This window comes from Sorghum bicolor, chromosome 10 (assembly GCF_000003195.3).
Source record: "Sorghum bicolor cultivar BTx623 chromosome 10, Sorghum_bicolor_NCBIv3, whole genome shotgun sequence".
NCBI classification, from domain to species: domain Eukaryota; kingdom Viridiplantae; phylum Streptophyta; class Magnoliopsida; order Poales; family Poaceae; genus Sorghum; species Sorghum bicolor.
The window spans coordinates 24390024-24416460 of NC_012879.2; the positions used below are offsets into that span (position 1 = coordinate 24390024).

Below are 26437 nucleotides of genomic sequence, written 5' to 3' on the forward strand. Positions count from 1 at the left end.
AAGAAGCTGAAGGTGCTGAGGACAGACCGCGGCGGCGAGTTCACGTCGATAGAATTCGCCACCTACTGCGCCGAGGAGGGGGTGGGGCGCCATCTCACTGCGCCCTATTCTCCTCAGCAGAACGGCGTGGTGGAACGCCGGAACCAGACCATCGTTGGGATGGCGCGTTTGATGATGAAGGTGAAGATGCCGGGAGCTTTCTGGGGCGAGGCGGTGAGCACGGCCGTTTTCATCCTCAACCGGGCTCCCACCAAGGCGCTGAAAGGACAGACACCGTTCGAGGCATGGCATGGGCGCAAGCCTAGTGTCTCGTTCATGCGCACATTCGGCTGCATTGGCCATGTGCGCAGCACCAAGCCAGGGCTTCACAAGCTGGAAGATAGGAGCACCAAGGCAGTGTTCCTTGGCTACGAGGACGGGTCCAAGGCCTACAGGCTCTACGATCCGGCTGGCGGGAAGGTGATGGTGTCCCGAGATGTCGTCTTCGATGAAGCGGCTGCCTGGAGGTGGGAGGAGGGGACCGATTTGGGGGAAGCATCAGAAGGCGGTGGCATCAACGACTCCTTCGACGTCGAACACCTGGTGATTCAAGGCCATGGCGCAGCGGCTGAGCATTCACCAGAGCCTGCAGCCGGGAGAGGTGTCGAGTCACCGGTTGCAGCAGAGGAGCCACCCAGTCCAAGCAGGACTGGGCACCTGGATACGCCCGGGCCGGCCTGGGAAGAGTTCCCTGGCTCACCCGAGCAGAGGACACCAGCTGCGGCCACTGTGGAGTACGCCTCGCCACCCTCCAACGTCTCAGATTTCGTGGATGCCTTCCATGAAGGGGAGGAGGTGCGTTTCCGGCGGGTGGACAACGTGGTCGGGGAGGCAGCCGTGCCAGGACTGGCCGATCGGCTGCTCGACGACGGTGCCCACACTTTGCTCTTGATGAGCGCAGAGGAGCCGGGCACGTTTGCAGCTGCGGAGCGCGATGGAGCATGGCGGCGTGCGATGCTCGAGGAGATGAAGTCCATTGAGGACAACCGCACCTGGGAGCTTGTCGACCCGCCGGCGGGATGCCGACCGATCGGGCTCAAATGGGTGTACAAGGTCAAGCGCGACGAGCGGGGCGCCATCGTGAAGCACAAGGCACGGCTCGTCGCCCGCGGATTCGTGCAGCGGGAAGGAGTTGACTTCGAGGAGGTCTTCGCACCAGTGGCGCGCATGGAGTCGGTGCGACTCCTGCTTGCGCTCGCGGCGGCCAAGGACTGGCAGGTCCACCATCTCGACATCAAGTCTGCCTTCCTCAATGGCGACTTGGCGGAGGTGGTCTTCGTCAAGCAACCGCCAGGATTCGTGCAGGCGGGGCAGGAGCAGAAAGTGCTGCGGCTTCGGAAGGCGCTGTATGGACTGCGTCAAGCTCCGCGCGCCTGGAATGCCAAGCTCGACGCCACCATGACGGAGCTTGGATTCACACGATGCGCCAGCGAGCATGCTCTGTACACCCGACGACGGGGGAAGGAGCACCTCATCGTCGGGGTGTACGTCGATGATTTGATCATCACCGGCGCGCGGGCGAGCGACATCGCTCGGTTCAAGGAGGAGATGGCCAGCCAGTTCAAGATGAGTGATCTCGGATCGCTATCTTACTACCTCGGGATTGAGGTGAGGCAGGGGGCGGACTCCATCAAGCTTGGCCAGCGGGCGTACGCGCTCAAGCTACTGGAAAGGGCAGGCATGGTAGGCTGCAAGCCAGTGGCTACACCGATGGAGGAGCGCGTGAAGCTCTCCAAACAGAGCACGGCGGAGAAGGTGGATGCCACCTTGTACCGGAGCATCGTCGGTGGTTTGAGGTGGCTCACGCATACCCGGCCGGACATTGCGTTCGCCGTCGGCTATGTGAGCCGCTTCATGGAGGATCCGCGGGAAGATCACTGGGCGGCAGTGAAGCGCTTGCTGCGTTACGTCCAGGGGTCAGCGGAGATGGGGCTCATCTTCTCCAAGCGCGGCGGGCTTCGGTTGTCTGTCTTCAGCGAGGCGCCACCCAGGACAGGGGAAGCAGAGCTGGTGGCTTACAGTGATGCAGACATGGCCGGGGACGTGGATGGACGGAGGAGCACCTCTGGGGTGCTTGTGTTCCTCAGGACTGCGCCGGTTGCCTAGCAATCACTGAAGCAGAAAATGGTGGCTCTATCCACTTGTGAAGCGGAGTATGTCGCGGCAGCGACGGCTGCATGCCAGGTGGTGTGGCTCCGGCGGTTGCTGAGTGAGCTCACAGGAAGTAAAGCTCAGGCACCGGCACTGGAGATGGACAATCAGCCGGCCATAGCATTGGCGAAGAACCCAGTTCTCCACGACCGAAGCAAACACATTGATGTGAAGTTTCACTTTCTTCGTGATTGCGTCGATGGAGGGCAGCTGGTCATCGAGTTCGTCGAAACCGGTCGACAACTCGCTGACATCCTCACCAAGTCACTCGGGAAGCTTCGGTTTCAGGAACTGAGGAAGATGATTGGCATGGTGGAAGTCAAATGAGGGCAGCAAAGATTAGGGGAAGATTGTAAGACATAATCTGCTGCCCCCTTCCTTTCTTCTTGCTGACCAGGACAGAGACAGGGTAGTGGATCAGATCATCTCATGGCTGGTCAAGTCCTTGGTCCTGTAGAGTATAAGGCAATAGGCCATACTTGTACTAGTAGAAGTACACCAGCTGTATGGCTGGTACTGGTACTAGTGTAGTTGTTGGCTGATTTCAGCCTTGTACCCTAGGTGTATGTAGTTGGTAGAACTGTACCTTAGAAGGTACATGTATTGGTGTATATAAACCAGCCCAATGCAATGGAAACAGCAGCAAGTTCATTGCCACTCATTCAGTTCCAGTTTCAGTTCATGCCTGAAACTGTGTGTGTGCTGTGTGCGTGTGCAGTAGTAGCTCAGGGCCTTTCTTCTACCTTGGAGCAGGGGAGAGGGAGAGGGGAGGAGAGCAGGTGCTGCTCACCTCGGTGCAGGGTTGCTGTGCCAACAGACAAAACACTAATTTCTAGTAATTGTGCAAGATGTACGATATCACAGAACAAAAGAGCAAACTCTAACCTGTGATAGCTGCTCCTTGCTCTCTTGACCAAGCTTGTTATTGAGAAGCAACTCAGCCTCTTTGCACTACAAAGGAAGTAAAACAAAGGTCAGATTGGTTACAGCAATGTCATGACACCTGATAAACATTTATTTGCACCTTCAGTTCCCTAAAGCGTTCACCCAATGGAGGGAGGCCATCAAGAATACTCCGTGCCAGATATTCAGCTGAGCGAGCATGCTTAAAGAAAGAATGCTTCAGAAGCTTTTCAGAAGGAGGACGTTTGCGTGGATCCTTGACTAAACATGTAGCAACCAAATCCTTGAAAGACTACAAATAAAAGAGGTGTATTAATATAGAGTCTACACATTACACAAAAGAAATTCAATAATAGAACAAACCTTTGAAAACCGCTTGTCCCTCTCATAATCTAGACCTGGTGGTGCATTTTGCAAGGTCATAAGCAACACCTACATAGAGGAAGGGTATCAATATCATTCTGAAGTTTGGGAGAAAAATTAATGCAAATAAATGTACTTTGTGCTGACCTTCATTGGAGGGTACTTTGAAAATGGAGCATGACCATGTGCTAGTTCTAATGCAGTTATTCCAAAGGACCAAATGTCAGCTCTGTTTGTAAATCATAAAAAAAAAAGAGAGAGAAAAGTGAAACATAAATACAGACTAAAAATCAAAAACATTATCCACATTTACAGGCTCTAGCCATGTACTTACTTGTAATCGTAACCATGCAGTTGTTGCATGACTTCAGGAGCCATCCTGAAGATGCAAGGGATAATGTAATATCAATAGAAGGTTCATTCGCAAAGAATGAAAATAACATTACACACTAAAAATAATGATATGCAAATTAATAGGTATAAAATATTCACCAGCAAGGCGTCCCTACAAATGTATTTCTTGCTCTTTGCCTATTTCCAGTATCAAACATACATGCTGACACTCCAAAGTCTGCTAGCTTAACAGCTCCATTTGTATCTATTAAGATGTTTCCAGCCTGAAATTGATTAGTAATGTCGAAAATAATTTAGAACATGCACCCAATGATGATCAAAGACAGACAACTGAAACATATAGCATGATGTAGCCACATAAGAATACCCAGCCATGGTATTTTAGTTAGCACAAACAGTTAAGACATGAGATGACTATTATCCTAAGTCTTTGTTTTTCCCCGTAGTGTTTTTCATTGAGCACTGTTTCCTTAGTGTTTTCTTGCATTAAAAATTATGCGGTATACCACTAAGTTTCTGTTTAGAGAATAGCTTTGTACCTCGCCATGGGTTCAAGTGTTTGAATCAGTACAAGTGTTTGAATCTGACATGGGTGCACATCCTGTTGGCATCCACATCAGCATACCAGGGAGAAAGGATTCTTGGGTTCATCAACAATAGATTATTCTCAAAATATTTTAAATTATCAGTATATTTAGGATTGTAATCCGGTATTGTTGTATGTGTCCAGAGAGTTGTGTTGCTAAAGTCTCTACTCTTTATATACCACCCGAGAGGTTCAATGATATATAATATTTCACGCATTATAGCCAATCTACTATGCTTTCCTGGCATAACAAGTTTAGGTTTTGATCCTGAGCCGAGGCTTCAGCTGCAGTCACTGTTAGAGGTAACACAGATTTTGATTAGCCTTGAGGCAACTAACCCCAGGCGTCTCCTTCATATATATAGAGAAAGACAGATATTGCATTGATTACAAACAGCTCACTAGAGCTTTAACTAGACAGAATAGCTGCCTGGGTACCCGCACAACTCTTGGGCTACCCAAGGTCTTTAATGACAGAAATTAACTAGCACAGTTATCTAAGAAATGCTTAGGAAGCAGGGCTTATTAACTACATTTCTCCCCCTAAGACCTGCTTCAATTAATCTTGATCTCCTTGATCCCAATCCTGCTCCTCATCTCTTCCAGCTTGGTTTTGCCCAAAGCTTTAGTCAGTATATCAGCGAGCTGATCTGCAGTGGGAATGAACTCTGTCTTGATGCTACCATCTTCCACACAATCTCTGATGAAATGATGCTTGATTCTAATATGCTTGCTCCTGTCATGGAAAACAGGATTCTTTGCCAAAGCCAGAGCAGACTTATTGTCTACTCTGAGTTCCACCACTTCAACTTTTCTTCCCAACAAATCTGCAAACAGTCTTGACAGCCACAAAGCTTGGGTTGCAGCTGTTGTCATCGCCACATATTCAGCCTCACAGCTAGACAGAGCAACAACTCTCTGTTTGACAGACTGCCAGCTGACCAGGCTGGTTCCAAGGAAGAACAAACATCCAGTTGTTCTTTTGCTTGAATCAACATCTCCAGCCAAATCTGAATCACTGTAACCCACAAACCTTGCTTTGCCTGTTGATCTGGTGTAGCAAAGCCCATGATCTAGAGTACAAGCCAGGTATCTCAAGATCCTTTTCACAGCCTGAAGATGTTCAGTTGTTGGCTTCTCCAGAAATCTGCTAACATACCCTACAGCAAAAGCCAAATCTGGTCTGGTGTGCACTAGGTATCTCAAACTGCCAACCAGTCTTCTGTACTGAGTTGGATTTACTTCTTTTGCTGTGCTTTCCTTGCTCAATTTCAGCCTTTCTTCCATGGGTGTGGTGGCTGGATTACAACCTGCCATACCACCAAGCTCAAGTATCTTCTTAGCATAATGGGTTTGCTTCAGAGTGATGTTCCCTTCTGATTGTCTCACCTCAACTCCCAAATAGAAGGACAGAAGACCTAAATCACTCATTTCAAAGGTTTGCTTCATCTTTGCCTTGAAAGCTTCAATCTTCTGCTGATTGGCTCCGGTAATGATCAAATCATCAACATAGACTCCAATTACCAGTAAGAAGTCACCTGATCCCTTTCTGTACATAGCAGCTTCATACACATTCTGCTCAAAACCCATCTGCTTGAGAGTGAAGTCAAGCTTGGCATTCCATGCCCGAGGAGCCTGTCTCAGGCCATACAGGGCCTTGTGCAGCCTGTACACTTTCTTCTCTTCTCCTGTTACAGCAAAACCTGGAGGCTGTGTAACATAAACCTCCTCCTGGAGTTCTCCATTCAAAAATGCAGACTTCACATCCATGTGATGTACTGCCCATCCCTCTTGTGCTGCTAAGGCAAGCAAAACACGCACTGATTCCATCCTTGCAACCGGTGCAAAAGCATCTTCATAGTCAACTCCTTCCTGCTGCACAAAACCACGGGCCACAAGTCTTGCCTTGTGCCTAATTACAGCTCCATGTTCATCCTTCTTCAGCTTAAACACCCATTTTAGTGAAATGGGACGGTGACCAGGACGGGGAGAAACAAGTTCCCAAGTCCCATTCCGCTCTACTGATCTCAGCTCCTCCTTCATCGCTGCTTGCCAATCTGGATCATCTTTGGCTTCTTCATAGCTTGTAGGCTCACCAGAATGGGTGAGATTCAGTTCTGCAAACAGCCGCTGCGCTGGCGGAGGGGTTGGCTGATCACCAATAATGTCATGAATCTTCCGATAGCGGAGTTCTTCATCGTCATGGTAGGCATCCACCCTTTCATCATCATCTTCCAGGGGAGTCACATGCTCAACCTGAGGACTTGCTGGAGCTGGTGTAGGTGTTCTAGGTGACGCAGGCGCCTCTGCCTCCGCTGCGGGCTCCTCTGCTTCTGCTGCAGGCTCTCCTGCATCCACCGGAGAGAAACCAGGCGATGCAGGATGTGGCGGAGGAGATAGTGAAGGCGACGCTGAACTTCCTGCTTCAGGGAGTTCCTCCGCCCATGGGAATTCAACAGAAAACTCACTGCCCGCTGCTTCTGGTGTGCCTACTGCTGGTGATGCCCAGTCCCAGCCGCAGCCTTCGTCGAACACCACATCACGGCTGACACGCACGCGCTGGGACACTGGATCATAGATACGGTATGCCTTGGCCCCTTCCACATAGCCGATAAACACGCCAGCCTCTCCGCGGTCATCGAGCTTGCGAAGCTGAGTAAGCCGCCGGGTATAAGCCACACAGCCAAAGGCCTTGAGGTGGCCGACTGTTGGTGCCCGACCGTGCCATGCTTCATAAGGAGTGACATTCTTCAGCGCCTTCGTCGGGGATCGATTCAGGATGTGTACAGCCGTCATCACAGCCTCCCCCCAAAACCGAGAGGGCATCTGGCGTTGCTTGAGCAGAGCTCGTGCCATGGCCACCACTGTTTGGTTCCTGCGCTCAACAACACCGTTCTGTTGCGGTGAATAAGGGGCACTGAAATGCCGTTTAATACCTTCATCAGCGCAGTATGCAGTAAATTCTGCGACGGTGAATTCGCCGCCATTGTCGGTGCGCAGGACCTTCAACTTGTGCCCGCTTTCCACCTCTGCTGCCACCTTAACCTTCTTGATTGCTTCTGCTGCTGCGTCCTTGGATGGCAGCAGCACAGCCCACATAAAGCGGGTGGCGTCATCGACAAGCAGCAAGATATAGCGGTTGCCCGCCGGTGTCGCTGGCGTGACCGGACCGCACAGGTCACCATGCACCAGCTCAAGCTGATTCTGGGCACGGTATGCTGCTGCAGCCGGAAAGGAACGCCGCCTCTGCTTGGTGGTAACGCAGGTGTCACACACCTGCTCAACATGGTCGACCACCGGCATCCCGCGTGCCATCTCCTCCTTGCTGAGTCGCCGGAGTGCATCGAAGTGCAGATGGCCGAAACGCTCATGCCACTGCCACGCCTCTTCATCCTTGCGTGCCGCGAGACAGACAGGTTGTGCAGCCTCAAGATGCAGAATATACAACCTATTCTTCCCTCTGCGTACCCTGGCGAGCAGACGGCGACTCTTGTCCCAGATGCGAAGCACGCCATCATCAACCTTGGACCCTCCTTCATCAAGCTGTCCCAGACTTATGATAGAGTTCTTCAGCGCCGGAATGAAATAGACGCCATGAAGAACCCTCTACTCACCGGTCTTAGCTTGGAAAACAATAGACCCGACGCCCTTGATCTCAACCTTCGACGCATCCCCGAACCGGACCGTTCCTCGAACGTCGGTGTTCAGATCAGCAAAGAGCTCTTGGCGCCCGGTCATGTAATGCGTCGCGCCGGAGTCCAGGTACCAGCCGCTGTCCACCTCTTCTTCGTCCACGCCAAGGTAGGCGCGAGCGCGTGGCTCAGAGAGCTCGACGTGCTGTGCCGTGTAGCTGTGCGCCGGCGTGCTCTGTTCCAGGCTGATGAAGCCATGTGCCAGAAACAGAGCACCATCTTCATCGCACTCAGCGTACTGGGCGCGCGCCTCATGCCTTCCTTGGTTCCCACCACGCTGCCCAGCCTGATTTCCGCCGCCACGACCTCCACCACGGTTGCCACCACCGCGGCCAGCACGGTTTCCCCCTCCACCGCCGCGCTCTGCATCTTCACGGCGCGGCTGGGGACACTCACGTGCCCAGTGGCCTTCCTGGTTGCAGTTGAGGCAGGTGTTGGGGCCAACACGACCAGCGCCTTTGCCTTCTCCACGTCCGCCACCACGGCCAGCACCTCTGCCTCGTCCGCGTCCACCACCACGGCCGCGTCCGCAGCCACCGCCATGCTGGTTCTTGAAACCAGAACCGCTAGCTTCTTCTGCGCCTTGCTTCTCCTTCTTCAAACGCGCACGCCACTGCTCCTTGGTGTACAGCAGCTTGCCGTTAATGGACACTGGCTCTGTCACAGCTTGCGCTTCACGTTCATCCACCGCCTTGAGCCTTCCTGTCACCTCCTCAAGCGAGAGCGCCTCGAAATCGAGGAACTGCTCGATGGCGACGACAATCTGCGCGTACTTGGCAGGCACCGTGCGCAGAAACTTCTCCACAACACGCTTCTCGTCGATGTCCCTGTCACCATGAAGAACAAGCTGCTGGTGCAGAGTTGACAGCCGCAGGGCAAAATCCTCCACCGGCTCGCCAGGCTTGACATCCATGTTCTCCCACTCCCGACGCAGCCGCTGCAACGTCGCTGCACAGATGACAGCGATGGAGATGCAATGGCGAAGCGTACACATGGACAAAGTGTTGTGGCCCGATGAGGCGACACAACAGCAGCCCTATTGCTCATACTCGGTGACGGTGTCGATGCCGATGTCGAAGTAGAAAGCACGAGGTCGACGGGCGGTGGGCGACTCAATCCCGATCAGTGATCGAGCAAACCAAAAAGATACAGCAGCAGGAGATCGGGTGTACCCAGCAAGACGACACGACGGTGGCGATGCGTCCCGATCGGGCGTCGCAAGGCGCACGGTGGGTCACAAACACGCGGGGTCGAAGGCGCTAACGTGGATCAGCGAGGTGGAGATGGACAGATCCGCCCGACAGACAGCGACACGCCAGATCTGGCTGCCTCCATGGCATCGCAGGGTCAAGGCGTGTGGCCGGCCTTGGCCGCCACCATGGCGGCATGGGACGGGGCGAGATCCATCTGCCTCCATGCGATGAAGATCAGGTGTCGATGGCGACAGCCGGCGGTGAGCCCGAGGACGAGGCAGCGACGGCAGCCTAGCGATGACGTAGGGGAGATCCCGATCTGTTGTGCGACAATGACGATGGCAGCCGGATCAATAGGATCGGGCGCCTAAAGAGGGGCGCTGCCCCCCGGCGGAGACCGTCCTCTCCCCAGGGGCGCGCAGTGCCGAAGCGGCGGCGGCTAGGGTTAGAATCTAAACCTAAGCGAATGATACCATGAAGGAGAATATAATTGGCGGAATATTTGATATATTGCATTGGACCTCATGGGCTGATTATATAGGGTACATAGGACTAACACATTATGTGGATACACAATGTGGTACTATTCCTATTTACTCTAACACTGTGGCTATGTCCCCATCCATGGCTTCGACCACACCCACCTCGACCTCGGCTACTTTGGAAATGTTATCATCCTCATGAGCTACTTGCCATTTTCTACTCTTTCTTTACCCAAAAAAACAGCAGGGGGAGCCCCACTGTTAGGATTTTATTAATTACCCAAAAAAACAGCAGGGGGAGCCCCACTGTTAGGATTTTATTAAATCAAAAGGAACCAACTGTACAGCAGAAACAGAACAAAAAAACAGCAACAAAGAAGGAAATTGGTAGCCTGAGGCGAGCTGGGCCAAACTATGCGCAAGGTGAAACATCTAAAGATCCTGCAGTCTCCTTTCATAATAAAATTATATGTATTACAATTGCTGGATTTAAAAACACTTTAGTAATATATAGCTAGTTCATCCTCTATCATGGTATCACGAGACTCTTAAGATCCTGCAGTCTCCTTTCGCAATGGAATGGAAGGAGTATGCTGCTCTTCTATCCAACAACACGTGGGATCTTGTTCCCCGACTGTCTGGTGTGAATGTGGTAACCAGCAAGTGGATTTTTCATCAGAAGTTAAATGTTGATGGCTCCTTTGATCGGTACAAGGCCCGTTGGGTTCTCCATAGCTTTACCCAACGTCCAGGTGTTGACTATGATGAGACTTTTAGTCCTGTGGTAAAACCAGCAACAGTTCGCACAGTACTCTCTTTGGCTCTCTCACAGCAGTGGTCTATTCATCAACTAGATGTGAAAGATGCTTTCCTCCATGGGACCCTCTCCGAGACTGTTTATTGCTGCCAACCCACTGGATTTGCTGACACTGCACTTCCTGACCATGTTTGCCGCCTCAACAATTCTCGGTATGGTCTGAAGCAGGCTCCTCGCGCTTGGTACAGTCGGTTTGCCACCTACCTCTTGTCTCTCGGATTTGTTGAAGCCAAGTCTGACACTTCTTTGTTCATCTACCACCGAGGCAATGAGATTGTTTATTTGCTGCCCTATGTTGATGACATTGTCGTGACGGCCTCCAATGCCTCTCTTCTTCGCCACACAATCACTGCCTTGCAACAAGAATTCTCCATGAAAGACCTTGGTCCTTTGCATCACTTTCTGGGAATTTCAGTGAAGCAGCACTCAGGTGGTCTCTTCTTATCACAGCAGCAGTACACCATGGACATACTCAAAAGGGCTGGTATGACTGATGTAGCACACCAGTTGACACTCGTGCCAAAGTTTCTGCTACTGATGGTACCCCTGTCACTGATCCTACACACTATCGCAGTCTTACTGGAGCCCTCCAGTATCTTACTTTTACCCAGCCAGACATTGCTTATGTTGTTCAACAAGTGTGCCTTCACATGCATGATCCTCGAGAACTTCACTTGGCTGCTGTTAAAAGGATTCTTCGGTATCTTCAAGGAACTGTCAGTCATGTCTCCACCTTCAGCCCTCTGCTCCTTCAAAACTAGTGGTCTATACTGATGCTGATTGGGCTGGGTGTCCTGACACTCGTCGCACTACTTCGGGCTATGCTGTGTTTCTTGGCACCAATCTGGTTTCTTGGTCTTCCAAACGCCAAGACACAGTCTCCCGTTCAAGTGCCGAAGCGGAATACCAGGCTGTGGAAAATGGAGTTGCGGAAACCTGTTGGCTCCGCCAACTTCTACAGGAACTGCATGCTCTGTTGCCTCGGAGTACACTGGTCTACTGTGATAACGTTAGTGCAGTTTATTTGTCCACCAATCCAGTTCAACACCAACGCTCGAAGCACATTGAGATCGATCTCCATTTCGTCCGTGAGCGGGTTGCCATTGATGATGTTCGAGTTCTCCATGTTCCCACCACCTCTCAGTTTGCTGACATCTTCACCAAGGGCCTTCCGACCTCTGTGTTTCAAGAATTTCGCTCCAGTCTTCATATGCGCGAAGCTCTAGATTCGACTGCGGGGGGGTGTTAGCGTATTCACTATGTACTGGTGGTAGTTGGGTATTAGTGGCTTAAATACCTTTACTGCTCAGTAGCTTAAATGCCTTACTGCTTAGTGGCTTAATGCCTGGTTGCTCAACGGCTGGAAGCCTTGGGCCTTGCCCTGGCCAATGCATGGGAACTCCCCCTGGCTGTCGGCCAGGCCTCCTCCCCTCTTTACTACTGTTCTGAACTCTCTCCTCTCTATATATGTAATCCTGTCCTCTAGACTTTACCAATGAATAATATAGCTAGTTCATCCTCTATCAGATGTATACGAGATACTGTGGGCATGGATTAGCTTAAAATTTGTTGACTGCATTCTCTCCGAAACAGTAAAATGTCACTTTGTGACTCGAGAGGATAAAATCTCAAGCATCATGCCTCTTTATGTCATGGGTCTAAATGGACCATGAAGGGCCCACTGCAGCCTAGCACAGGCTTGCACGAACAGTTTCCGTGGGTACTGTAGCGGCCCACTGGAAGCCCATTTAGGCCTGGGTTAATGAAAAAAAAACAACTCAGACTGCGGGGGAATAGCATGCGCTCCCAAGTATTTCGCATTAAGTAGAGTACTCCTCACCCAGTCCGAGAAAACCTCCAAACCTCGTATTCTGCCCACACACAAGGCCCTATTACCTTGTGAGTGGGTCGGTGCCACAAACCTGGGCTTTGAGTAACGCGGAGCAGACAAGGTGGGTTTTTTTACCTCCGGCACTGCAATTCGCCCCCGTGGGGGATCAAACCCAGGCAGCAAGGGTGCCACCAGGAGTACTTGACCAGCCGGTCTAGCATCCGTTCACCGTCTGGGTTTAGGAAGAATCCAGAAAATTTGACTGATTGTAAAGCAAGGCAAGTCAGGACAGGTTGGATCCTCCCTATAAATATAAGGGGGGATGTAACTATTAAGTAATCTAGGGGTAAAACCCTAAAGCTCTCTAGCCTTCCCACACCGCCAGCGGGCATGCCTCCTTCCCAGTGCCCGGACACCTGCTGCTGCTGCCAACCGCTTCCTCTCTCTAAAGTGTGGCTAGCCCTAGTCCCTAAGGCTACAAGAGGAAATCCTCAAACATTACAGCAATGAAATGCACCATACAAGCACCATCTACCACGAGATGTATAAGCCATTGGCTTTTTTTTCTCGAACACAGGAGAGCTGCGTATTCAAGAAAAACACAAAAAACTAAATAAAACCAATACTAGAAGGATAAGGAGTCTAGGTGCTCGAACAACCCCTTAGAAAGGCATGACCAATAAAACAGAAGAAAACACAAAAACTAAATAAAACCAAGGATGACCAATGACTTTAAACCATTACGATGATGCATGACCAATGAGTCTTGGCCTCATCTCTATTATCCCGCATGATGGAATTAAAATTGGGCTGAGATCCCTCAAAGACAACAATTTCTATGCTTCCAAATCTACCATGCCACCAGGACAACCAATGAGTTGAAACCCTTACGATGATGCTTAGGACCATACATGGTTCCCAAACCCTTCAACTAAGCATCTCCGAAGAGCAGAACTCACATCTCTCCCTCCTTCCTTCCTCCACTAAAAGTCCCTGGAGGTTTTTATTGGCTTCCTCACTACATCCATGCAAAGCCATCCCATGGCAGTATGATAGCTATACTTGTGGCAGAGCCTCTATCGTGAGAAAAAATATATCATGGCCTATTCATGGGTGTGGATGCTGATGAGGGAAGTGGCCCATCCATGCTGATTTGGGAGAGAGAGACTAGAGATAACAATTCATTGCTTGATTTATTATTGATCCCTGGGTACAGAATATATAGGAGCTGGTATAATAAAAAGGAGTAACAAATCTCCCTAAATCAAGGAGTCCCCCTAACAGAAAATCCTATCTTTCCCTCCTAGCCACTTGCAGCTGCCGCGGCCTGCACTTCTCCTGGCCGCGCGCTGGCCTGCTCGTCCTGCACGGCGTACGTCCCTGGCCCTAGTACGCCTGGTATACGTGTGCCCGACCATGACATCTCTCCCCCCTTCGAGAGGCAGCTCATCCTCGAGCTGGAAGTCTGGAAACTTGGCTGCGAAAGACTCCACATCTTCCCACGTTGCAGAAGCTGCACTCAACCCTTGCCACTGGATGAGCACTTGACGGACACCCCGCGCTAACCTGTAGCGCGCTGCCCGTTCTGGAACAGGAGCCACCGCGCCATGGTGGACTGGAGGAAGCGGAGGCGGCGCTGCTGGAGGTGTCCCACGAAATTTCTTGAGGAGACCCACATGGAATACATCATGTAGGCGCGCCCGTGGTGGCAAAGCCAGACGAACAGCCACGTCGTTGATGATCTCCGTAACCTGGTAGGGGCCGAAGAACCGCGGTTTGAGCTTGCCGGTCACTGCCTGCGGAAGAGAAGATGTTGCACGCTGACGTAGCTTGAGCAGCGCCCAGTCGCCCACGGTGTACTGGACGTGGCGATGCACCCTGTCATAATGGAGCTTCTGGACCGCCTGAGCCTGTTCAAGGCGGTAGCGGATGACGCCCAGGAACTCTTCGCGCTCCTCCATGGTGCGCGCCACTGCAGCCACCCTTGTGTCCCCCGGCTCATAAGAGCGAATGGTCGGAGGATCGCGCCCGTACACGACGCAGAATGGGGTATCGCGCAGGGACAACTGATATGCTGTGTTGAAGACGAACTCTGCCCATGGAAGCCAGCGCAGCCACTGCCTAAATCTGTCCCCGGTTAAGCACCGAAGGTACATGATGATGACCCGATTAGCAGCCTCCGATTGCCCATCCGACTGTGGATGAAAAGTTGTCGTCATGTGCAGCTTTGTCCCTGTCAGGCGCATGAGCTCCCGCCAAAATGTCGAGGTGAAGACAGGGTCGCGATCCGACACCAAGGACTGCAGAACGCCGTGTAACCGCACAATCTCGGCAAAGAAAACCTGCGCCACCGACTCGGCGGAGTAGGGATGAGCCAGCGGGATGAAGTGACTGTACTTGCTGAACCGATCCACCACTGTGAGAATGACGGACTTCGCCCGGACGCGGGGCAGCGCCTCGACGAAGTCCAAGGCGACGTCTGTCCAGACACCCTGCGGTACTGGAAGGGGCAGCAGTAGGCCTGCAGGGTGGAGATGTTCTGACTTGTATCGCTGGCAGACCACGCAGGCACGCACCAGGTCCTGGACCAGGCGCTTCATGTTGGGGAAGTGGAAGTCGCGGCGGAGGCGATGCAGCGTGCGCTGGACCCCTTCGTGACCGTCCTCGTCCGTGGCGACCATAATCTCTTGAAGCAGCGGGGAAGCCGGAGGGATGTACAGCCGGCCAGCGAACTGTACCATGTCGTCGACCACCGACCACGGGGCACGTCGGGCACCGCTGACGATCTCCTCCCTGAGCGCGACCAGGGCGGGGTCGGTGGCGTGCAGCAGCCGCAGTCTGGAGAGGAAGTCGAAGCGCGGGGCAGAGAGAGCTAGCAGAGCGCCCTCCTCAGCCGTGTCCCGTCGGGACAGCGCATCTGCCACCGTGTTGGCCGTCCCGGGCTTGTATTTCACCGCGAAGTCGAAGCCTAGTAGTTTCCCAACCCAATGATGTTGGGGAATCGTCGCAAGCCTCTGATCGAGCAGGTACTTGAGGCTATAATGATCTGTCTTGACGACGAAGCGGTGGCCCCAAAGATATGGGCGCCAGTGGCGCACAGCGTGAACCAAGCCTATGAGCTCGCGTTCATACGTGGCTAAGGCTCGATGTCGCAGTGCGACAAGGCGGCTGAAGAACGCCACCGGATGTCCCTCCTGGACGAGCACCGCGCCGAACCCATGGGAGGATGCGTCGCACTCGACAACGAACTCCTTTGTGAAGTCCGGCATGGCGAGGATCGGGGCCGTGGTGACCGCGGCCTTGAGCGTCGTGAAGGCAGCCGCGGCCTCCACTCCCCAGGCGAACCCCTCCTTCTTGAGGAGAGCCGTCAGTGGTGCCGCGATCGAGCCGTAGTTGTGGACAAATTTGCGGTAATACCCCGCCAAGCCGAGGAAGCCGCGTACTGCCCGCGCCGAGCGAGGAACGGGCCAGTCATGGATGGCCTGCACCTTAGCCGGATCCAAAGCGACGCCGGCCACTGAGATGATGTGCCCGAGGTAGGAGACCGACGAGACGCCGAAGGCACACTTGGAGCGCTTGACGAAGAGGTACTGGCGGCGAAGCTCCAAGAGGACAGCCCGCAAATGGCGAAGGTGGTCTGCCCATGTCTGACTGTATATCAAAATGTCATCAAAGAAAACTAGGACAAACCAACGGAGAAACGGCCAGAGAACGCCGTTCATGAGTGATTGAAATGTTGCCGGCGCGTTGCAAAGGCCGAACGGCATCACCAGGAACTCGTACAAGCCGTCATGGGTGTGGAACGCCGTCTTGTGCACATCTTCAGGGCGCATGCGCACTTGATGATATGCCGATCGTAGGTCGAGCTTGGAGAAGAACCGGGCGCCATCATGGAGCTCGTCCAGGAGCTCATCCACTACAGGGATGGGAAAGGCGTCCTTGACGGTGAGCGCGTTCAGCGCGCGGTAGTCGACGCAGAACCTCCAGGAGCCATCTGGTTTCTTGACGAGGACCGGCGATGAGAACGCCGAGTCACTGCGGCGAACGATGCCCTGGGCGATCATGTCGGCACACTGTCGCTCCAGTTCGTCCTTGTGGGCTGCCGGGTATCGGTAGGGCCGTACGGCCACCGGTGCCGCGCCCGGCTTGAGGCCGATGCGGTGATCGCGGCCCCTTGACGGCAGGTGCAGCGAAGACGTCGGCGAACGCCTCCATGAGCCCATCCAAGAGGGACTCGCTGGTGGTCGCAGTGTGTACGGCTGGAGCGTCGGAGGTGGCCACGCCGGCCCAGCAGACTTCCTGGCTGGCGTGCTGGAAGGACAGGGTGTGGGTGGCGACATCCCACGCGATGCGTCCTAGGCCGGCCATCCACTGGGTGCCCAGCACCATGTCATAACCAGCGAGGGGCATGACGTATAAGTCGACGTTGAACGTCATGCCCTCGATGGATACTGCTGCCTGGCGCAGGACCCCAGGGCATGCCACCTTATCCCCGTTCCCGACGGTCACAGTGAGGCGGGGGCGCGGCTGGACAGGGAGCCCCGTGCGATGTGCAGCCGCCTCGCCAATGAAGTTGTGCGTGGAGCCCGTATCGACCAAGGCGACGAGGTTCACAGCGCCCAGCTTGACGCGGAGGAGGATTGGATTGCCCACTGGGACGCCGGCCACGGCGTGGAGGGAGAACACGGGTGTCTCGGTGTCTGCTCCGTCATCGGTGGCGTCCTCGTCCTCATCCTCCATGCTGTCCACAAAAACAAGCGTTTGCAAACCTTGTTATGCCCCCGGTTATACTTCTCGTCACAGTTAAAGCACAGCCCGAGGCGACGAAGTTCATCTTGTTCCGCCTGATTCAGCCGCTTGACCGGGCGACCTTCGACCGTGGCAGGGAGCTGCGCGTGTTTAGCCCCTGCGGGCAGAGCAGGGCGCGGTCCCGGCGCCGGCAGCACACCCCGGACAGGGCCCTTGGGCGAGGACGTGTAGTACTGCTCCACCAGCTCCAATGACCGTGCGAGGCTCATGGCCGCTGCCAGCGACTGAGGGTTCTGGTTCTAGACGTGGAGGCTGAGCGGCGGAAGTAGACCCCCGATGAAGAGTTGCACGCACTGGGCTTCGTCGAGGCGGCCGGCGCGTGGTAGGAGAGCCTAGAAGCGCTCCTGATACTCCTCGACCGTGCCCGTGCGCCGGCAGGATGCCAGCTCAAAGAGGGGAGCTGCAACCAGCGGCAGACCGAAGCGCAGATCGAGGAGCTCCTTGAACCGCGGCCACGTCGGCGTGCCCTCATCTTCCTGGACTTGCGTGTACCAAAGTTGGGCCACGTCCTGGAGGTTGTAGGAAGCCATCCAGGTGCGTTCCTCCGCCATGATGCGCTGCTGGCGGAAAAACGACTCACTGGTTCAGGAACGCCAGCAGATCACTCTTGCTGTCGTACTTGGGGAACTCCGGGCGCCAGTGCTTAGGCGGCCGATCCTGGTGGTGTTCGCCCCCTAGGCCGCGTCCCATCCTCGCAGAGGACGACTGGGCTAGGGCGAGGTCGGCGATGGCCTTGGCGTTGGCTTCGACGTGCTTCTGCAGCACGACGACGTTCTTGGTGAGTGCCTCGATGGCACCCTTCAGGTCGTCACCCATGGGGCTGGTGCAGGAGGCGACGGATGACGAAGACGGCGACGATGGATTGGCGGCAGCGGTCGGCAGGGGGCTAGGGCTTGCGGCTATGGATGGTTCTGGTGGCTGCGCGGCAGTGGAAGGAGGCAAGGATCGACTAGACCGTGATACCAGGTTGTCAAAAAAAAAAAAAGGGCGTCCAGCCCTAGGGTAGCTGGCCCTTGGCTACGGAGTTCGTAGCCTCGGTCCGTCTTCTCCGGCGAGGTTTGCTCCTCCGCCGCAGGCTTGAGAGATTTGGGAGAGAGAGACTAGAGATAACAATTCATTGCTTGATTTATTATTGATCCCTGGGTACAGAATATATAGGAGCTGGTATAATAAAAAGGAGTAACAAATCTCCCTAAATCAAGGAGTCCCCCTAACAGAAAATCCTATCTTTCCCTCCTAGCCACTTGCAGCTGCCGCGGCCTGCACTTCTCCTAGCCGCGCGCTGGCCTGCTCGTGGGCACCCTGGACTCTAGCCCCTGCACGGCGTACGTCCCTGGCCCTAGTACGCCTGGTATACGTGCGCCCGACCATGACAGCTGGAGCAAGAAAGCTCCAGGAACTCTTGGTCAGGGAGCCAGCCTTGGGGGTATAAGGCAGGCTCTTTTGTCTGGTCAACATCAATATAGTTTGTGGCGTGGCTGTTTCAGTTAAGTGAGTGGGTGTGTGTTGGTGGTGTTTTTGTACTCGAGTAGGGTCTAACCAGACTCATGTATTTTATTTCTACCTTAATGAAATGACACGCAGCTCTCCTGCGTAGTTCGAGGAAAAAAAGTAAATGGAGAGAACATAATCAAGAGGATCATGCCACAATAAAACTTGCCTAGTTGCCATACTGACTAGATAAATGTCCCTTGCATCAACTAATGAAATGGTGGCAACTCTGCACTTTCAGATAATTTTCTCATGAATTTTAAGCAACTGTCTCCCAACATCCCCCCCCCCCCAAAAAAAAAATAACAAAAAAATAAAGACAATTTTACCCTTCCCACTTTGTTTTGCATGAATCATTACCACCACTCCCTGGCAAGGTGGTGCCTGCAGACCCAGGTAGAGAGATAGGAACAAATACAGCCAACCGGCCATAGGCAACCAGTTATATTTAATTTTGAGAAAAAACTAAATGAGGTTTTACTAGTGGCGTAGAACATAAAACGAGTTTCTCAAGTGGCATCTCTTTAAAGCAGAAGACACTGATGGTATGTAGCTAAATTTCAGAAAAATTTATCCAAATTCTGAATGTAATGCTTCTGCTCTAATACATAACTGGAGATTTGAAAATACATATATATGTATTACCTTGACATCTCTGTGAATATGTCCTTCAGAATGTAGGTAGACAAGAGCTTTCAGAACTTCCCGCAAAAGAGTAGCAATGACTGGCTCATCAAACCCTTCTGGAAAAGAAGTTTTCATAATGTGGAGAGCAGATCCAGCGGCCATGTAAGGCATGACAACCCAAAGCTGGTGCCCATTTGTAAATGAGCAATATGCACGAAGAAGATTTGGGTGATCAATCAAACTCATAGTTTGCACTTCCCGTCTTATCCCATCCTAAAGATCAGTAATTCCAAAAGGATCAGAAACATAAATCCCCCAGAATATGAAAATAGCTCAACATTAGTTTGATATTATCATGCTCACACAGAAAATAAGAAGTAATTGTCTTCGTTAGAGGATAGAAGATGAATATAGCTTACAAGTTATGGTACACAAAAACACACATGCACAAAGGAACATATCTGAACCTACAGCACAAAACGAGACAGTATGTATTGCATTTCCATCAATATTACAAGAGTCATGGTGTTGCCAGGAATGATGTGTAAATTTCGAGTTTTGATCAGCAAAGGACTAACAAATGTTTCCAAGGTGCCATTTGTACTTTGCATGCAATAATAATCTGATCCTGACAACTACTGCACAAATCAATAAAAAGGATTTGACCATGTTATCTTACTAACGCTGACAACAACAACAACAACAACAAAGCCTTTTAGTCACAAGCAAGTTGGGGTAGGCTAGAGTTGAAACCCACAACATGGGCCCCTACTCACGTTCAGGCATGTCAATAGCTGCTTTCCAAGCACTTCTATCCAAACAAAGATCTCTAGGTATATCCCAACCTTTCAAATCTCTTTTTATTGCCTCCCCCCATGTCAGCTTCAGTCTTCCTCTACCTCTCCTCACATTAATATCTTAACTTAGGACTCCACAATGCACTGGTGCCTCTGAAGGTCTCCTTTGGACATGGCAAAACCACCTCAACCAATGTTGGACAAGCTTTTCTTCAATTGATGCTACCCCTAGACGATCACGTATATCATCATTCCGAATTTGGTTCATCCTTGTGTGACCACAAATTCAGCGCAACATACACATTTCCGCAACACTTGTTGCACATGTCATCTTTTTGTAGGCCAACATTCTGCTCCATACAGCATAGCAGGTCTAATAGCCGTTCTATAAAACTTGCCTTTATGCTTTTGTGGTACCCTCTTGTCACAGAATGTCAGATGCTTGGTGCCACTTCATCCACCCTGCTTTGATCCTATGGCAAACATCTGCATCAATATGTCCATCCTTCTGTAGCATAGATCCTAGATAACAGAAGGCATCTTTCTTAGGCACCACTTGACCTTCCAAAATCACCTCTCCCTCCTCTTGTGCAGCATTGCCGAAGTCACATCTCATGTATTCTGTTTTAGTTCTACTTGCTCTAAAACCTTTGGACTCAAGGGTCTGCCACCACAACTCCCCAGTTTCCTATTTACTCCTGCTTGGCTTTCATCAACTAGCACTACATCGTCTGCAAAAAGCATACACCAAGGGATATCCCCTTGAATGTCCCTTGTCACCTCATCCATTACCAAGGCAAAGAGATACGGGCTCAAGGCTGACCCTTGATGAAGTCCTATTTTAATCGGGAAGTAATCTGTGTTACCATCATTTGCTCGAACACTAGTCACACCATTGTTGTACATGTCCTTGACGAAGGTAACATACTTTGTTGGGACTTTATGTTTGTCCAAAGCCCACCCATGTAAAATTGGAGAATAACTTTCAAAGTCAGGATCCCACATTTCAGACACATATAATGTTATTATCAAACCCATGTATGTTTATATAGTATCACCAAGACGATTGCCTTAAAATTATTAAGGTAGAAACAATTGTACAGCCGTAGATGTCAACTCTCAACAGCGCACTTCAAGAAATATGAATATGCTTTCAGCGTCTGCTAGTATATACAAGGTATAAGATGCATGTAGTGAAATGCATGGACAAATACTCCATTAAAAAGAAAATGTTCTTTTAGCTTCCTAACACAAGAAGCTGACAATCAATTCTTCCACCCATGACATATCTACTCCTCTTATCGCTCCCACCTTCAATGAATAACACTCAATCCACCACTCATTCATGCAAACTCCAATTTGCAATAGCTGGGATTTTTAGCAAACACCAGATTAAAAACCTTAAAGAACGTCTCTTTGATATCAAAACCAAGTTTCTTGTACAAAGCTTATAGTCTATTTGAAAATTGTGATGTGTCTTCTAACGTACTGCGAATTCTAGAATCCCTGTAGAAATAACTAACACCCAAAAGACCAAGGTCTAAGCCTACCCACATGATAAAACAAACCATCAATGCTCAGAAAGAACGAAAAAGAAACTTACGGTGGCATAATTGCCCTTGTGGCTAGTCTACTTCTCAATCTATGTTAGAGAAACAAAAATTTACACTTAGTTCTCCAAAAACAAATATTTTGCCTTGAAATGTTAATAAGCATAACTTACCAGGTCATTGTTACATTTCTCAAGGTCAAGCACTTTGATGGCAACCAAAATGTCAACTGGTACACAAAGAGCTCGGTATACTGTGGCACTAACGCCTTCTCCAATTTCCTCATATAACTTATACTCATTGGGATCAGTTGGAAACCTTCTACTGATCAGTGCATGCTCCATGTTCCAAATTTAGAGAGCACTACAGGTAACATCAGCGCTCTTCAAATTTCCATAACATAGAAACACGGCAGTAAATGGCAAGATCACCATATAGGTGTGCCTGAGAATAGCATCCAGCATTATGAAGTTTGATAGGTAAATGCTTGGACCCATGTAGGAGCATTTATTTCATTGGGTTAATCTCATGCATCCTTTGCTTCAGTGGCTTATATTGACAAACTCAAGAATGAAGTAGGCACCCGAGACCTACCCAATCTTGCTTCACCTAGAGTGATGTGGCAGAATATTATAAGCTGCAAAGCAGGGAATAAGAAAGCATCAACATTGTGGAGCACCTAGCCACCTAGTATAGAGAAAGGTCATAGTTGCATTAAAAGGCACACATCATAAACAGCATAGTTCTTGTTTTGAAGCAAGAACTAAAGAGATAAACAACTGTACAAATAGATAATGTAGCCTAGAGCTTGTTTTGAAGCAAGACGCCTACCAAGGCATTAAATACGCTCCACAGTTCTCGAAAGAAAAGAAAAGAAAATCCAAAGCATACATGTGCTGATCTTCCGATACTCGGCCATAGTGCCTAGTTACAACCTAAACAAAATTTTAAGGCCCTGTTTAGATTTGAAATTTTTTGGTCAAAGTGGTAAAATTTTTTGTGGTTAGAACAAGCAAAAAATTTTAGGTGTTTAGTTTGACAAAAAAATTTTCTGGCACAACTTGGGCTGCATGCATTTGCAGTTGTCATTGGTGGGCTTCTATGGAAGTGCGTGCACAGTTGCAGCCCAAAATTTTTGCCCCAAAATTTTTTGGCCCCGTTTAGTTCACAGGTCCCAATTCCACAAAATTTTTTCTCTTTGGGCCAAAAAATTTCAAATCTAAACAGGCCCTAAGTAAAAAACCCCAAACTCAGCAGCCACATTAATCAATAGCCTAGCTTAGTAGCTAGTATCTACAAACGTGCAGGTTAGTGAAGTGCAAAGCTCAACAAATGAAGCTTGGGTCCGTGTACTACTAATGCCTAGCAGGTGCCACGCACACAACTTAGTTAAGCTCTAAACTCGGTTTATACTTGCACAAGGAAGCAATCCATACGTCTCGCGGCAGCAAGCAATCACTTGCTAAACCAACGATTGCGTCGATCCCATTTCACGGCACCTAAGCCTAAGATCGCGGTACCCGAAAACCTCACCACTGCGCTACGACACCACAGCGCGCGATCCCCAGGCGAACAGCGTTACCTGCACGCGGTGCGGAGAGGCGCTCCGGGCAGCGGATCGCCACCAGCAAGTAGTGGCGGCACCGGCGCGGCGTTGGCAGATCCCCGCCGCGGCAGGGGAGGAGCACCTGCGGATCTGGGTGTGGGCAACAAGGCGGGAACAGTGAGCCGTTCGGATCTCGGAGGAGGAGGAGGAAGCTGCCGTGTGCCAGTAGCGGCGAGGAAGCTAGGGCTGAGGAACGCCGGCGATTGCGAAGCGGAGACGGGAGAAGGAAGACGAAGCGGAGCAGGAGCAGCGGCAGCAGCGTAACGGGCTGGGGATGACAATTGACAAAAGCGGAGAAGAGGAGAAGGTGGAGTGGAGGTCTGTTGCTGATTTTCTATGGCCGCCGTGTGACAGGGCGTCGCTGCCTCGTTGATGCGTCAGGCTCGGACCGCGAGGCATTATGTAGTCACAATGTAGACGATAGAGTTTAAAGTTATTTATTACCTCGAACAATGTGGATTTAGAGTCTAAGAGCGTTCGCAATGGTGTTCAAATCGCTAGCTATTTAATCCTAGGAAGAATGTTATTGGTTTTCAATGTTAATTTGCAAATAACTAGTTTATGAAGTTATTATGGAGAGTATTGTGAGAGAGTTATTTCTAGAAGATTGTGCTAGATTAGCAATTTATGAGTCGCGAGCTATTAGGAAGTCGCTAGCTATTTGATCTCTCTCCTCGATAGCTAATGAGAGTGCTACTTTTTTATTATTTTTATACATCATCTCGCTAGCTTTGTAAAGTGCTGTTGAGAGCCAATAGAATTCCTCCTAGTTAGATATTTGATAACCATTGCGGATGACCTAAATAAAACTTGGAGTCTTATTTTTTTCTACCTCTTTCTTCAATAAATATGCTGCCGCATCAGCAAAATACCATAAATAATATGTAATTAATTATCTTGGACTTTATGATAGAGTCTTCAATTGTGAGTGCTCTTATAGAGCTTCTCTACAAACTATTTAGTCCTTCTTTAGGCCATATTTAGTTCATGTTGGTAAAATTTCGCGACACTGTATTATTTTTGTTTGTTTGTATTAACTATTGTTCAACTCTGGACTAACTAGGCTTAAATGATTCGTCTCGTAAATTCCGACCAAACTGTATAATTAGTTTTTATTTCCGTCTATATTTAATGCTCCATGCATGCGTCGAAAGATTCGATGTGACGAGGAATCTTGAAAATTTTTGGATTTTGGGATAGAAGTAAACAAGGCCTTGTTTAAAAAAATTGCAAAATTTTTTAGATCCTCCGTTACATCAAATCTTGCGGCACATGCATAGAGCATTAAATATAGATAAAATTAAGAACTAATTATACAGTTAGTCTGTAATTTGCGAGACAAATCTTTTGAGCCTAGTTAGTCCACAATTAGACAATATTTGTCAAACATAAACGAAATTGCTATAGTGCTTATGTTACCAAAAAATTTTAGAACTAAACAAAGCCTTAATTAGAGAAAATAGTTTTCCTTTTCACCTGAGGTCCCAACGTCAATGTCGTTTATATATTCTCCACCACACAAACAGTACACTATATTTATATATAAATCTATTACCACTTATAAAAAATAACAAACGTTATCATCGGACGACGGACGTCGCCCTGCCCCCGCCTAAGGCCTTGTAAATTTTTTTTGAATTACACTGATATAGCAATTTCGTTGTTTCTGGTAAATATTATATAATTATGGACTAACTAGGATCAAAAGATTTATCTCGCGATTTACAGGTAAACTGTACAATTAGTTTTTAATTTCATCTATATTTAATGTTTCATGCATGTGTCACAACATTCGATGTGATTGTGAATCTTGAAAACTTTTTTGTTTTTTCAGTGAACTAAAAAAACTCACACCAAAAAAACCATTTCAGAAATCTAACATATACGGCAAAAAAAAGTAAATAAAAAACACTGTACTGTTTCCAATCAACTAAATCCTGCATGCCCATATGCAAACATGCATGAAAAAAAACCCTCCCCTAGAATCCGGATCCAATTCGTTTAAAAAAATGCTTTACATGAAAAAAAATCGCTAGAGCCCAGAAATTCATGGCAAAAAGAAATCTCCACTGAAGTCCGAATCCAGTTTGTTAAAAAATACTTTACACAAAAAAAATCCCCTAGGCAGAGTCTGGGTCCACTTCGTGAAACAGAAAGATCAAATACTACGTGTAAGAATAAACAGAAATAAATGTACTTATAAACATACTTTACACCAATACAGCAATGCAAGAGGACTCCCTTGTGCAATAGGTGGCTGTAGCCACGATCACGCATCAGCACTACCCCTTCGTGATGAAGGCGGCCATCTTGATCCGTTATCACCACTGGTGCCTATAATGATATACAGACACACCGTCGATCATCGACTCGGTATGTTGCGATACAGACAACAACATGAGGACTTTCAATGTGAGCTTCGTCACTACTCTAAAGATGATAAATAGAACGTGATAAGGTCGAGCTTTGGTACCACTGGCTTCAGCGAGGACAAAACATGTTCAGCCTCACACACTGCACGAGCTACTTCTCGATCCAGCTTTCACTCATGATTGACTTAGAGACCATCCAGATCGGTGGGAGCCACAACCCCAAAAATCAGATTGTGGCGCTTAGCTCCTTAAGATAACAAGGCAATCGATGACCTCTAGGCAGCTACCAACTCTTGTACGAGACCCCCAAGAGAAAAGAAGGCAATAACGAATACCGTGATGGAGACCACGTCACACAGGACGACTGGCAAACCACCACAGTGCCACCACAGTCAGCATAGTAGCACCATGTCACACCATGCCAGGCCATAACCACATGACCATGATGATAACCACACCCAAACATGTGCCACAAGATGGCATAGCTTACAAGCCAAGTTAGCTAGGTCTTCCCTTAGGCTCACAACCCTTCGGTCGGGAGAACCTTCTTTTTTGTACACACCCTAGCCCCAAAGTCTATATAAGGGCAGTTAGGCACCCATCTTGGGATCTGATTTTCATTCTCTCATTCACACGGTAGTAGGGCTCCTAGAGCTTCCCTTTAGGCAGTCCACCTCCTAGCTCTAGATCTCCTACCTCTTCCACCATTCTTGCAACCCCCATTGTAAAAACATCAAAGCATTCAAGTGAGGAGTGCACACTTGATCATCTCTA

At 49.9% G+C, this 26437-nt stretch overlaps 2 protein-coding genes across 8 annotated transcripts in view; both read right to left on the reverse strand.

Moving 5' to 3' along the window:
• Window positions 1-23660, reverse strand: part of LOC8078303 (serine/threonine-protein kinase BLUS1) — a 36102-nt gene extending 12442 nt beyond the window's left edge. For 2 of the 7 annotated variants that reach the window (XM_021449510.1, XM_021449511.1), the window contains exons 1-9: window positions 23268-23659; window positions 21859-22322; window positions 19357-19611; window positions 3949-4073; window positions 3791-3835; window positions 3604-3685; window positions 3457-3525; window positions 3215-3385; window positions 3076-3141 (exon numbers count right to left, since the gene is read on the reverse strand). In XM_021449510.1, coding sequence (XP_021305185.1) covers window positions 3076-3141; window positions 3215-3385; window positions 3457-3525; window positions 3604-3685; window positions 3791-3835; window positions 3949-4073; window positions 19357-19611; window positions 21859-22029 — 984 coding nt within the window. In that variant the 5' untranslated portion in view covers window positions 22030-22322; window positions 23268-23659. Of the gene's footprint in view, window positions 1-3075; window positions 3142-3214; window positions 3386-3456; window positions 3526-3603; window positions 3686-3790; window positions 3836-3948; window positions 4074-19356; window positions 19612-21738; window positions 21778-21858; window positions 22323-23267 lie in introns of those variants that run through there. The other 5 variants (XM_021449509.1, XM_021449508.1, XM_021449512.1 and 2 more) reach the window with 5 other exon arrangements.
• Window positions 7712-9105, reverse strand: LOC110431019 (keratin, type I cytoskeletal 9-like). Its single transcript, XM_021449515.1, has one exon. It carries the CDS (start codon window positions 9080-9082, stop codon window positions 8003-8005), a length of 1080 nt encoding a protein of 359 aa, XP_021305190.1. The 5' UTR covers window positions 9083-9105; the 3' UTR covers window positions 7712-8002.